Here is a 15,215-nt window from a genome sequence, read left to right as displayed (position 1 = left end):
AGACCTCTACAGGCTAGACAACAGCACCTTGACTGCCATTGGGTATCGGGATGAAATCCATGGACCCATTGTCAGACCCTAAGCTGGTGCAGTGGGTCCTGGGTTCCCGGCCTCATGGGGTGAGAGTATGCAGGCAGTTCCTGGAGGATGAAGGAACTAATAGCATTGACTGGCCCCCACGCTCGCCTGACCTAAATCCAACAGAACACCTCTGGGACATTATGTTTCAGTCCATCTGCCAGGTTGCACCTTAGACCGTCCAGGAGCTCAGTGATGCCCTGGTCCAGAACTGGGCGTAGATTGCCCAGGACACCATCTGGCGTCTTATTAGGAGGATGCCCCGACATTGTCAGGCATGCCTACAAGCACATGGGGGCCATACAAACTACTGAGTACGATTTTGCGTTGCTGCAATGAAATTTCGGCAAAATGGACCAGCCTGCCGCATCATTTTTTCACTTTGATTTTCGGGGTGTCTTTGAATTCAGCCCTTTGTAGGTTGATAATTTTCATTTCCATCAAGTGATGTGGCATCCTTTCATTCCTAACACATTACCCAGTCCATATCAGTATAGATATCCAGCATGATTTTTTTCCCATTGAGATCTGATGTGTTTTCAAAGTGTTCCTTTAATTTTTCTGAGCAGTGTATTTTCAGGTTTTTTTGCAGCATATTCATATTTTGAATTTGTATAATTTTGACAGGAGATATTTTCATGGGGAGCAAAACGTTTTGTTATTTTAAATTTAAGTTTATTTATTTTGGAATAATATTATATCCTGTCTGTTTCGATTCATATTTATGTTCAAAAAAACATTTTAGTCTGTTCAATAAATGTTTATCCTGTTCGGCCCGCGACCTAAAGTGTGCTTTGAGTTTTGGCTCCCCATGCGATTGAGTTTGACACCCCTGTCCTAAGCTGACACTCTTTGACAGGCATCAAAGTTTTACACCAAGACGAAGATCAATATTCTTTGACTGCCTAAGACTTTTGCAGAGAACTGTATGTTCACAATAAATATATGAGTGATCTGTAGTTTATGCTTATATTATCAATTAACAGATATTTAAACATATTTAGAAACATGTTGTAGTAAGAGAGAATACCTTTTGGATTAGAGCACTTTCCGTATTGACCATGCTGAAGCCTTCACTAAGGGGTACATCAACACCTGCATAAGAAAAATACAGAAAAAGTTTCTTCACATTAGATGGAATCAAACAGAAAGAGGAAGACGAGGGCACCAGAAACTACAGACATATATTCTGACTCCCATACAATGTTAAAGAGGCAGTTCACCCCAAAACTAGGTTGTTGTTCCAGCCCATCTAAAACATTTTTTTTCAGTGGATAGAGCACGAGCACCCCCGTGAGATCTTATAGGATTGGTGTGTGGAGTTTGACAGATAAAAATAGTTCCTGCATTAAACTGCTCACTACAAAGTCTGTGGATTATCTTGAGTAACCGGGTCATGATTTCTGGTAAGAGACATTGCTGTTGAATTTTTCAATTTTATTTCTTTTTCATCACTTTAAATGCCACGGAAAGAATGCCTTTCAGTCCCATTATATTTGAGAGAAGACCGACATTATTACAACCAACAGCTCCAAAGCTAGGCAACTTCCAGCAGAACAAACAACCTTAGATAGATAGCTCTAAAGCCCCTCAAAAACATACAGCGGGGAAAATAAGTATTGAACGCGTCAACATTTTTCTCAGTAAATAGATTTCTAAAGGATCTATTGACATGAAATTTACACCAGATGTCGGTAACAACCCAAGTAATCCACACATACAAAGAAATCAAAACAAATAAGTACATAGATTAAGTTATGTGAAATAAAGTGAAATGACACAGGGAATAAGTATTGAACACGCTTACTGAAATTTATTTAATACTTAATAGAAAAGCCTTTGTTGGTAATGACAGCTTTAAGACGCCTCCTGTATAGTGAAACTAGTCGCATGCATTGCTCAGGTGTGATTTTGGCCTATTCTTCCACACAAACTGTCTTCAAATCTTGATGTTTATAGGGCCTCTCCTATGAACTCTGATCTTTGGTTCTTTCCATAGATTTTCAACTGGATTCAAGTCTTGTGATTGACTGGGCCATTCTAGCAGCTTTATTTTCTTTCTCTGAAACCGATTGAGAGCTTCCTTGGCTGTATCTTTTTCAGTTTTGGGGTGAACTGGCCCTTTAACCTGTAAACTACTTTCTCCTCCTCGTCATGTCATTGCTTCTGTTTTAGCGGCTTCCCACTACCCTTATACATTTGACCCTTCTGCATCTTGAATTTCCCCACTGCTGTTTTGATATATAGTGAGGTTGGCATAAGAAATTAAATGGGAATATTATGGTTTGGAGGACACCAAGTGTGTTTATGACAGCCTCTCACATTATACCTAACAGCCATCTTTGCCGTCTTTGCATCTCACTTCGCTCGCCAAGGGAAACAAATTTCCAGATCGCCAGCGGTCTGCACTCCTACACCCTGCGATGTGGAAGGGTTTGACTACAATTTTTCACCAGATTTTTCCCCTAACCAGCACTATTGCATATTCATCTTGTCAAAGAATTTTTACTTTTTAATCATGACAACATATCTCCTTCGGTAACCAGTGAAGTAGCTGTTCATCATGACATCAGTGGTGGCTTACTCAGACAGCAGTCTGAAATGATAAATTTTTTTGGGGAACAGTATTCAAGTGTCACATGTATTGTTTTCGGCTGCCACAATGTCTACACAGCTGATACACTGTACCTACACTGTGCATACCATACCTTTGCTAGACCACGTCTGGATGTACTGTAAGATGTTGGTAACAGCATCTATGGACATGTTGATCATAGAAACAGGAATTTTAATTTGGGGGATGTTTCTTTGGATGGTGTTTGCAGTCCTAAAGTTCCGAAAACAAAGGCAAACAATGGGTTTTAATGGAGTGTTTCAGAAACACAGGTTATGCATTTCCATGCACAATCACACATATTAATTTACTGCCATAGAAACAAGGCTTGAGACACAGCGTTACTTAGATATTTATACATGTATTTAACCTTGCATATAAACACAAACTGGCATATACACAAATACACACAAACCTACTGTGAAATAGACTCTTAACACCCTTGACAAACTGGTCCTGCAACATTTACTAGCAGGTGCAATGTCAAAATCGTGCTAAATGAGAAGAGGCTCTGCGGGCACCACGCCTGCTTTTTAAAGCTGACATAAAAGCTTGTATTCTTATTCATACTTCACAAGGAAACACTTCTATAATAAAGTAAAAGAATCTAAGGTGAATAAAAGAATCAACGGTTAGTGGCACAGTGTAAACACATTTAAAAACTCTAATGGCAGAACATGTGCCCTCTCTCATGCCGTACCTCTTTATGGTGTTCAGCAGCATGGTCACCTCATTCAGCTTGGCTCCTGCACTGGAGGGAATGAAAAGCTCAGGCAGGCCCAGAAGGGCATCCCAGATTAAACTGTCTGACTGCACTTGTTCAAATGCTAGTATTCCCTCTTCAATGGCCTCCAGCAGCACCATAGGTTTGGTGAGGAGCAGATTGGATGCCACCTTAAATTACAGGATACAGAGAATGAAAAAACAAAGGAGTCACGCAAAATCTCAAAATTACTGTATTCTTTTTTAATCATTAAATTTCACTATGACCATTTCCTGGATAAGTGTATGAGTTTTTGGAAAGATGGATGACACATCTAACATAACAGCTAAGATATGATTTCATAAAGAATTTTGTGTTTATGTATTTGTATAATGAGAAACATTCATGTAAAGCAACGTAAGTATTCAACCTATACAGAATCCATTAATTTTCTATACCCACATATCCTGCGGAGGGTCATGGAGGTACAGAGTCTATCTCAGAAGCTACATACTCAAGGCAGGGATTCTGGGGCACCAAACCATCACAGGGCACATGAAAACACACACACAGGTTTGTACAGTAAATATATCTTCGTGGGAACTCTCCAATTCATTTCTACGGGGAAACTGTAATCGCAACATGACAACCTTAACCACTACCTAACCTTAACCATAAGTAACCAAACAACAAATGAGTGTTTTGGTATTTTTACTTTTTTGATTGCAGTCACAGATCTTTGTGGGGACCTGAAAAATGGTCCCCCACAATGTAAAAAAAAAACAGGTTTTTATTACATTGTGGGGGACATTTGATAATATAAACCTAATACAAACACACAGAGATTAGGTATCTATATCTTTGTGGGGACTCTCCATTCATTTTTATTGACATACCCCTAATCCCAACTACACTGCCAGAATAAATGAGTACCAATTTGTACCTTTGCTTGTCACTGGGGCTGTACCCTATTGTATGGTCTGCCAATTGTACCCTAGCCATAGGTTAATGTACAATTGGCTGACCCATGATTGCACAGGCCCAGTGACAAGCAAAGGTACAAATTGGTAAAAAAAAAAAAAAAATTGACAGTGTATGAAAATCTTTACCCCTACCCAGCCCTAACCTTAACCATAAGAAGCCAAACAAGATACAAGATGTTTGGCGTTTTTAGTTTTTTGATTGCATTCACAGATTTTTTTAAAAATAGAGATTTCCATTGTGGGAACTGAAAAAAGTTCCCCACAAGGTCAAAATAACTGGTTTTAACTAACACCGTGGGAACATTTATTACAATGTAATAAATACTTACATATATACATAAACACACACACACACACACACACATACAGATAGGCAGGCAACTCCAATTCAAACTCCATACATTGGCACCAGGGCAAACACTTGAACCCATGTGAAACAAGAGTGCTGACCACTGCACCACTGCACCACTGTGGCAGTTCAATATATTCAAGCTATTACATTGGTCCTACTTTACCTGGTTCAGAGTTTGCAGGAATGCTTCCAAAAGTGTGTCACTGGAATTACAGAAGAATACCAAACCAAAGGATAAGGGATCCGAAGAACTTTGGTATGATGAATTGAGGGCAGATAGGACTGCAGTACAAAGATATTTCTTTAGGATATTGACAGAGTCCTTCATCAGCACCTCCTTCGGGAAAAGAAACAAACACTTTTGTGAAGACACAGTATTTTTCCCATTTTGCACGAATCAGTTAATGCTTTAATTCATTTACTCTATTGTACATAGCTTAGAATATCGATAAAAGCTTATGTCACAGGTCAAGAACCAGTTTTAGTAACTGACAATCGGTCTGTCAAGTTCCCTGCCACGACTGCCCGCACCCGACCTTACTTTATTTTTCGTTATGGAAATATGCAGGAATTCACCAAGATTTTTGACAGAGTTGCCAGAATTATACATACACACACACACACACACACACACACAGTAGAACGTTGGAACTTGAAAGCCTCTTAACCTGATTCGGACCTCGAACGGGTTGGTTGAAAAAAAGCTATCCACAACTCGACCAAAAACTCAGAACATGACAAAATAAAACAGACCAGCTAAAATTTGTCGGCGTCTCCTCTTCTAAACAATAACCCCTACACCCTCCACCTTACACTTACATATGCCATCAGCTCATCTCAATATAGGTAAAGTGCTCATTTGTTTCATGTTTATTCTCTTGGTATGTGTGCTTTTTCACAGTTTTATATTGACTGTAAATGGGTTGATATGTTTAAATAGGCAATCATTTGGGGGGCAGGAATGGATTAAATTCATCGACATTATTTATTATGGGGAAATACAACTTGGACCTCGACCAAATCGCAACTCGACCAGCCTTCTTGAATGAATAAAGTTCATGTTACAAGGTACCATTGTGTGGGTATATACACACACACACATATACATAGGAAGGCTTACTGACACAGCAAGTGATGATAAAAAAAGAGGCAACTATCCAGATGACCCACCTGATTTGTCAAAATGGTGTTGTTAACGACATTCATGATTGTCCATGTGAAATTTAATGGATCTTCCTGGCTGGAATCTTAAAAACAAAACATTCAAAATCAGTGCTACACTTCTTTAAAAATTGAGTACATCATATTTATACTTTTCTCTGAAATTAATGGGTCAGTTTGGTTAATTCAGAACTTATCATAAAGTAACTTATACTTAACTAGTACTTTTGGATGGATGAAGTAACCAAAACTAAACTTAGTATATGACTTGGGGATAGGCATCTCCATAACTTAGGCTGCTGCAATACAAGGATCCGATACAAAGATAGATAAGAAGGAACTACTAATGCAATATAATATGATTCACCCCTATTGCGATGCAGTGCATTTTGATACAATTTGATTCAACATAATGTGATTCAACACAATTCAATGCTATTCAAAAGAATATGATGCTATGCAATTCAATGTGGTACAGACAATTTGACCGCAGAGGGGAACTAGAGATCAGAGAGTGATCTTGAGAAACAGTCTAGAGAAGGGGAATCAACCTAAACATAAAATTACTGGTTGCATTTCTAAATAATAAAGACATAGGGCCTCCGCTAATAATTATATACAGTAAAATCCCGTTATAGTGGACTCGTATATAACGGAATATCGTCTATAACAGACGAGGTTCGCTGGTGCCGGCCGTGCGCCTTTAAGAACATGCAGAAAAAGCATCGGATATATAATGACTATATATATAACGGATATAACGGAATTTTGCTTACAATGGACAAACAATTTGGTCCCCAGGGCCGCTTTTAGCTGTAGTTTTGTTCGGCTATAACGGACATGCAGGCTCCAGTGAAATCCAGCACAGATACGTAGTCGGGATTATTAATAGTCACGCATCTGGTCAGGTAAAGTTGGATTACTACATGTACAATATAATATAATAAGTGTGTCTGGGGTGTGGCAAGAGTAAATGGTGTCCTCTGGGCATATAGCAACTCTGGATATAACGAACTTTGGATATAAATTTTTCCAGGTCCCTTGAAGTCTGTTATAAGTGGATTTTACTGTAGTAAAAAATCCGATTTTACCGATGCAAAGGTGTTAGAAACAATGCATCCCGAATTCATCCCAAATTGTATCTGGTGCACACTTTTTAAGTGGGGGAATCACACCATGAACTTTTATGCCTGTGAACCGATGTGAATGGGTGAATATGACTGAAAGCAATGTTGCTTGAAAACTAGCACGGTTCCCTCACATCTTTAGAGTTCAGGGTACAGATCTTGTCTCTGTTATCTGTATGGAGCTCTTGTTAGGTTTCCTCTGGATGACCCAGTTTCCTCCCTCATTTCAAAGACATGCTAAGTGTTGTTTGTAGTGTGTCAGCATGTGTAGGTATGTGCCCTGGGATGGACTGACATCCTATACCTTTTGCCCTACACTGCCTAGAATAAAATCCACACCCCTCCCCCACAAGCTTGTTCAGGACAAACAGTTGGTTTGGGGACTTTAAAAAGTGACATATAAAAAACGCATGTAATATGTACTTGTTGAATGAATTTCTATGCAGTCTTTTTGTGCAGTCTACAAATTTAGAGACTGAAGACGTACTTATGATGTTATCCCATATTTTCACAATCTGTGACTTGTCAGAAAATTCTTTCAGGGCAGAACGAACTAGACCTCCTTTCTGAGAACTGTCCAGGTGCAGGGACCTGAATGGCAGCAGTGATTCCCTAGAAGAGACAAAAAAAGAGATCTGGTGACAGATTGTCATGTTTTTCTAAGGACAAATGACAATGTCAACAAAATAGCATGGGCAAGAAATATATTTCAGGTATCAAAAAAAATGTAAGCATGTCAATCTGTATAAATAGATTTCTGTGTCTGTATACTGGGTACAGTCATGTACAGTTTTGTTCCCCAAATAACATTAAGGTACAATTATGTTCTTCAGATTTCTGTACCTTAAATTAGACTAAAAGATACATTTACCTACAGCTGTGGTACAACTATCAGACTCTTGAGGGTACAGCCCGAGTAATAAGTAATTGTACCCTCAAAGGCACAAGTAAATACAATTTTTAACAGTGTACTAAGCAGGAAAAATCTGGTTGACACTGTAAGTGTTATGAAAAAAGAAAAAAATCCATCGTGCTGATTTTTTCAGCATAGAAAATACCCAGAAATGCATCCAGTGTGCCTCACAATGATGTGCACACATTTTCATCATAAATTATTAAACACTGATTAGCCTTTAATCTGATATGCAAATAAAAGTATATTAGGTTAAGTTTGTGTGATAGAAGGATGATCCAAGGTGCAGCTTACGGACTCAGAGAGAATTTCATTATATATATAAATATGGATGGATGGAAACAAACGGTACCACATGGGTCAAACAAGAACTAACAACTAAAATAAACATGATGGAAAAGCTAATACCAAACACATTTGGGGTGCAGAGGGAAGAAGGCCTCAGGAATGAAACGCATGGCAGTACATGCAAGCACATTGACTGACTGACTTGGGAGCAAGTCAAGGGCAGGTACATATATATATACAAGTAACAAGGCCTAGACAAGAATTACTTGGGACTAGGAGTTACAAGACACAGGTGAGAGTCATAATAACTAAACACTAAGGATGCAAACACAAGGAGATACTAGGAATTGGGATGCAGAATACAAAACCTGAAACAAGCAGGGATAACAAGAACAATGGCACCAAGACAAGAACCAATACTGAAACAATTAACATGGGGATTAGAGTTCTGGGTCAGAAAAGACAAAATGTCCAACAATAGTTGAGACTGGTCTTCGGCCAACATCAAACCCATAACAGTTTGGGAGCATCGCTCTCAGCTACAAGCTGGGACCATTCAGTCACGTGGAAGTTCAGGAAACATGGGAACACACTAGGGACTGTGACAGATACTAAACACAGAGAAGAACAGGATGACCAGTGACACCCACTGGCCAAACTAGGGAAGACCAGACATCGCAGAAACAGATCCTGACAGTATGTAGTTAATTATATTATATTATATGTTATTATTGTTATATATTAGGTCTCCTTATTATGTTATATACTGTTATATATTAGGTCTCCTTCAAAATAGGATTTGAAGACATACAAAGGCATTTTATGTAGCTTAAAGTGATACTACCTAGGTTTTATTGTGACTAACAAAATTAAGAAGAGTATACTTTTCTGTTAAATTGACAAAGCCAGACTATTTCCACATACACTTTGATGTCTAACTTCCCATCTTTAACATGTACTCATTCTGACGGCACTAACTCAGTCACAAAAAAACAGTGTGGATAACAAGCATTCCACAAGAGTCATCAACCTCTGATCTCGCGTGAGAGAAACAGGTTTGCAGGGAGGGTTGGTTTGTGTTTGGAAAATAAATATGACTAACAAGCTGACCTTTATCATTTTTAATGTCAGTTATAGTATAAAAATCCAGCTTTTCTATTCTATTGGTCAGTGGCAGAACAACTGTATACTGGACACTGGGGTAAAAATGGACCACACCTCCCCTTTACAAATTCTCACCTAGGGCCTGCCAAGGCCAGTTGCAGTAGTTGCATTTAAGTAGGCTCCAAATATCATACCCATCTCGTACTCCAGTAGTTAACAAATTCCAAAAACATGCATTTTTTTGTTAAATACACAAAAAACATAATTAAAAGATGACATGAAAGTAGCATGCCAGAAGCCTATGTAATATGCATGTTATCAGTGCCTTATTACTCATGAATGCTTTGCATACATGTGATATATGCAGCCAGAGGGGGGCCCTCGAGTCACTGGGCACACCTACCAGTCCGCCCCTACTAGTGGTGCATAGTTCAACAGTTGACATGCCAAAAAATGAAATGACTAACATTTTGTTCTGTAAGCAAGAGAAATGCAAAGGCATGTTGTGTAACAATGACATGTAATAATGGCTGTTACCTTTGCTACTCATTTATTAATAAACATCCCTATCCACCAGCAGATAAATGGCACAATTATTTTTAACATGGTATAGTGAAGACCAAAATTCAGTCTTTGTTTTAATCTGATAACTAAGGCTGATATTAATTCAGCAGTTGTAATGAGAACCACTGGATTTTTGTTGCCCCTTTTTTTATTTTTGTTAAAACGATATCTGAAATGCACTTTCATAAATAATTAGCCTTAAATGTAACCCACATGATTTAAATGGCCAAAGTATTCATATCTTCTTCATCTATCAATTATATAGCTCAGCTACATCATACATACTTTCAAAAACATTAGCAAATGTATTCTGGTATCCACTATTGCAACCAGCTTTGTTTATGTCTGTTATTATCTCCTTAATTGTTTTAATTTAATCAGAATGTCTTTTTATATTATTAACTCAAATTAATATTTACATAAATATTGACTTTTTAAACTTGTCATTATCTGTGTGGAAAAACTTCTATAAAGTGGTAATAAAGCTTAATTACTGCTGCATGTACACAGATCAGAGATATGTAAAAAGTGTCTTATTGAATCATCTTTAATTCAGTGATAATCCAGAAATGACAGCATATAACAATGGGTCGAGATACAGTAGTTCCTAGTAGATCCTCTGCAACAATTTAATAAAATTACAGGTCAGTTTTTAGACCAACTGACCATTTTTAATTTCTTTTAATGTGCAATAAAGCTTTTTAGTCCTGTACTAAAAAGACACCATCAATAGTCATAAATATTAAAATATTTATATACATAAGTAAATGTGACAAAATGCAACTGCAATCTTTAAAAGATTACATGGGAAAGCCTACCTCAAAGAATCCTCAGAATTTCCAAACATGCGGTTCATCGGTCTGACCGGTTCATAGGATTTGTTGGCGCACACACTATCGGTGCTGCACAGCAGAGTTTGCAGAAAGGGGAAGAACCCCGCACTGGGAAGGTTCCGGGGGGCCACATAACCTGCAGGTGGAAAAAAATCATCTATGGTCATATTAAGAAATCACCATTAAATGCAATTTACCAAAAAAGACAGAACAATTTACCAAAAAAGACAGAACAGCGGTTATCCAAATATATTCTCATTTTATAATTCATTTTTTCCCTCCAAATGTTACATGATCTACTGTATATTATGCTCTATATAGTGGTGCTGCAAAGAACTGAACTGAAGATTACAAAAAGGAAGAAGACATTGTTTCAGTATTTATTTAAGCTACAAATTATTTTGGTCTGTGGAGTTAGGGGCATATGTATTTTTGCACATGATTAAAATACCTGTTTGAGACAAAAAGACTTGTAATTGTAAAACACACAACCATTCTTGGTGGACAGCCATGGGCTTCAAATATAAATGCACCTATTTATAAAATTTGCATATTGGGAGTTTAAGCTTGTAATTTTTTGTAACTTGTTTTGAGGCTTACTCATTGATTGCCATTACTCTGACCATTTAGTAATAAAATTGTGAATTAATGCTGAATACAATACCAATATCAATGTATCATGTTTTCAAATAAACCACTGGTAATGAACATAAGCAGTCAGAATCTTTCCCTGTAAGCTGTTACCATGGGCAAAAATATGCTCAAACCAGGCCTGTAGTAATGAAGTGTGAATATTTATTACAGTACTTTAAAATATCTCCATATTTAGTCAATCACACTGTAAAGCTACAAATAATAAGCTACAGTAAACACAATTAACAGAAAGACAGTTGAACTGTATGTCTATTGGCAACAGAATACTGCAGAATTTTTTTTTTAAATCCATCTTCAGTCAATTCACACAAACAAAAAAGCTTCCTTTTGTACTCACATGGGTTTTTCATTATTGGAGGGAATTTGGATCGGGTTATGGCCAAGATAATGAAGATTATAAGGGGCCATATTATCAAAGCCAGAGACCAGACCTGAAAAAAAAATATATAATACTGAATGAAAAAATACTGTTACTGCATTTCTTCTTCATAAACTTCTTGTATCATTTTTCAATCATCTTCTAACCACTTATCCTAGATAGCATCACAGGGGAGCTTGGATCATATCTTAAGCAGCATGGCTGGATACACCCTGGGTGTTAATCAGTCCTGTAATTAGTGACCTAATTAGGGAGTTGCAGCAAAAACATGCATACATACTGGCCCTTTGCAGATAAGATTGCCCACCTCGGTTCTAGAGTGCTACTTAGAGTCCTGTGCAGGCCTGAAATTAAAGCCCGAGCCCGACCGACCTTGACACTGTACCCAACACGGCTGGAACAGTATACTAGCAATTCAAAATTCCGAAACCGAAATCGTGGAAATATTATTCATATGCATAAACGGAGACCTTCTTGTTGCAACTCTACAGAATGCTGTTGGGGTATAAACTGACAGAATACATCTCGACATGTCATTTTTTTACCCTCTAAACACAACAACAATTTGTATCATGTCTAGAGTCATGATACAAAGTCTTTCGGCTATGGAACTCCAAAAGGGTCATAAATGCCTGAACTTACATGTTGTCTTAAGCTAACATGCAAATATGGAAGGCCTCGGGGCCAAAATGTCTTAAACTTATGGAACATCAAACAGGTCAAAAACTGGTGAATTTTAACACGTAGAATATGTGCAGAATACACGTTAACTATGTGTTGTTAACATGTTGTTAACATGTATTCTAATTAAAATTAATGTGTAGAATTGGCATGGAATATATGTCAATCTAGTTTTTTATTATTTTAACTTTACTTTGATAAGCCTACTTTGATGCCGTGTGTTCTGTCGATATATGCTGCCTTGTCGAAAAATGCTACCGTAGTGCTAATCGATAGCCCTAACCCTAACTGTTACCCTAACCCTAACCCACCAAAACCCCTAAAAACCTTACCTTAACCCTAACCCCTAAAACCTAACCCTAATCCCAAGACGGTGGAACTGCATATGCGCAGAAAGGCTCGATAGCACGTCTCGATAGGTAGTATTTTTCGACAGAACACCGTGTAGTAATCCGTGTGCTTCTGACTAGCTACCCAAGGCTAATGCTACATGCACAGAAAACATGACGGGAAAAAGAAAGTCATTTTAATTCACTCAGTATTAAACCAACTTTCCAGCGACTCTAACACTTCTGTCTCACGGTTTATATCCCGAAGGCATTCCATATATTTCTTCCATCGCTAGTTGGACTTGTTATGTAGCTAGTAAATGAGGGAGAAAGAGTGTTAGGTGGCGGCATTCATAGTGCGAACAAGCAAATGTCCCACTTCCCGAACGCAAATGACGATTTGCATATTTTAATAAATAAACCAGACCGAGCCCGAAAATAAAAAAACCGACCCGAACCTGGTATGAAACTCAATACGAATTAGGTCGCAGACCTCTACCTACTGAGCCACAATGCCACACAATAAGGGGAAATTTTAGGAGCTGTTGTGTCTCAACCAACTAAAGGTCTAAAAAAATAAATGAAGGAAACCTAAGATTTCATAAGAAAAAAAGTCTTTGAATTATTAAATAACATAAAATGTTAATTGTGTCAGCACATTAACATGGTTAAAAATTACATAGACATAATTAAAATACCAATAATCTAATCATTAAAAATTCTGCTGATTTCAGTTAATATAGAAGGCAGATAGAAAGACAGATTGATGGCATAGTTACTTACAGGCTGCCTATAAACGCTCAAGGCGTTTTTCCAAAGCAGAAGTCGCAGTTGCTGAAAAAATCTGGCCATTTGAGGACGGACAGCTACAAACACACAGAGAAACGTCCGTTACCTTTAACCATAATTTGTAATGCTAATCAACATCTGTTAATTACAGTTCATTCTCAATAGTTGTCAGCAAATAACGGTACAACCGAGGTACAATTTTGTTCTTCAAGGTACAATTAAGGTCAATGTACCGTCAATGGTACATAAATGTTCATCAGAGTCTGAACTTAAAAGGCTCATTTACCTACTGCTGGGGTACAACTTGAGGGTACAGCCCTAGTGACAAGTATTTGTACCCTCAGAGTACAAAGTGTATGACTGAATTCAAATAGACCTAATATGATTTCACAAATAAAATCATTACAAATGAGTGGCCAATGTTACTATAAATTTTAAATTAATTTACTATTATTGTACATGAAGGCCATCGCACGAAAGATCAGCAAATAGGCCTACTTAAAAAAAAAAGTTTTATACCATAAACCAAATTCCATTCTGTTCAGATATGTGATATGTATTCATACCGGTACTTTTTAGTATAAGGCCACGTTTCACATGATTCACTCAGGGGCGCAGGCAGGGGGGACAGGTGGCATATACCCTGAAATCCGAAATATTTAATGTGCCAACCCCCCACCTCCCGGAATGAGAGTTCAGGTAACTTCGTGTCAATTAATCGATTATTTTAACTTACAATGTTAACATCACCTTTAAATCAAATTCGTATGTTTGTTTCGATTTTGTAAATGAAATGCCCAAAATCAACAGCAATCACATTAATCATTAATTGAAACAAAAATAAGCTCCCGGTTCTCTGCAAATGAAAAGGCAAATATTAATAGAATATCTTATTCTATTAATATTTGCTATCTTAAACAAAATGAGATAGGATTTACCGAGTTTACTTCCTTGAGGGAAATGGTCAGCGACACCCAACGAGGTCTGTTGAGTCCGACGACAGCATGTCTTGACGTATCACGAAGTAGAATTTGCTTTTAATAAAGTTTCCAAAATGAAAGAAAAGCAGACACACAGCTCTCAAGAAATATTACAAAATGAGTTATTGCGACAGTACTGCCGCCTCTGTTATGTTAGTTAAAAGGGGTGTGATTATCTGTGGTTGTGAGCGTTTGTCTGTAGACTGCCTTTTCCGCATAACTATATCATACTCAATACTGCCACAAGCTCCAAATACTCATATTATACAACAGCAGAGTACGATAACTCACCATCCTTTAAAGGTTACTGAAAAACGAAGGATCGGGGCAATATGAATGACTTAGGACCTAAGGAAAAAAATAAACCTTAACACATTCGTCTGCATCGCCATACAACGGACTACAAACAGGAATTAATAATTTTTATATTACAATGAACTTATGGTTTTTTGTGGTTAGGTGGGTATAGTACAGTTTTAATTTGTTATTCTGCCTCCTCTGTATGTGCAGAGTTTGCATACTCTACCCATGTCAGGTCTGTTGCCATTGATCTGACATGCAGTTTAGTTAATTGGATCATTAATATAATAATTAAATAAATTAAAATAATTGATTGATTGATTATCCCTCAATGGGTCCTTGTCAGAAAGTTACGTTCCAGGTCCTTGGGGTTCAAGTTGCAC

The 15,215-nt window shown here is 37.6% G+C and overlaps 1 protein-coding gene across 2 annotated transcripts in view; it reads right to left on the bottom strand.

The window, feature by feature from the left end:
• The window catches only part of abca12 (ATP-binding cassette, sub-family A (ABC1), member 12), a 70,788-nt gene extending 56,091 nt beyond the window's left edge, over window positions 1-14,697 (bottom strand). For both annotated transcript variants that reach the window (XM_072715231.1, XM_072715233.1), the window contains exons 1-10: window positions 14,491-14,697; window positions 13,547-13,629; window positions 11,712-11,805; window positions 10,706-10,856; window positions 7,506-7,630; window positions 5,901-5,977; window positions 4,894-5,067; window positions 3,393-3,586; window positions 2,787-2,905; window positions 1,109-1,173 (exon numbers count right to left, since the gene is read on the bottom strand). In XM_072715231.1, coding sequence (XP_072571332.1) covers window positions 1,109-1,173; window positions 2,787-2,905; window positions 3,393-3,586; window positions 4,894-5,067; window positions 5,901-5,977; window positions 7,506-7,630; window positions 10,706-10,856; window positions 11,712-11,805; window positions 13,547-13,615 — 1,068 coding nt within the window. In that variant the 5' untranslated portion in view covers window positions 13,616-13,629; window positions 14,491-14,697. The remainder of the gene's footprint in view (window positions 1-1,108; window positions 1,174-2,786; window positions 2,906-3,392; window positions 3,587-4,893; window positions 5,068-5,900; window positions 5,978-7,505; window positions 7,631-10,705; window positions 10,857-11,711; window positions 11,806-13,546; window positions 13,630-14,490) is intronic.
• Between the last annotated feature and the right edge of the window lie 518 nt (window positions 14,698-15,215).

This window comes from Paramormyrops kingsleyae, chromosome 1 (assembly GCF_048594095.1).
Source record: "Paramormyrops kingsleyae isolate MSU_618 chromosome 1, PKINGS_0.4, whole genome shotgun sequence".
Lineage (NCBI taxonomy): Eukaryota > Metazoa > Chordata > Actinopteri > Osteoglossiformes > Mormyridae > Paramormyrops > Paramormyrops kingsleyae.
The sequence above is the reverse complement of the archived record's forward strand: the minus strand, read 5'-3'. Positions and strand labels throughout refer to the sequence as shown.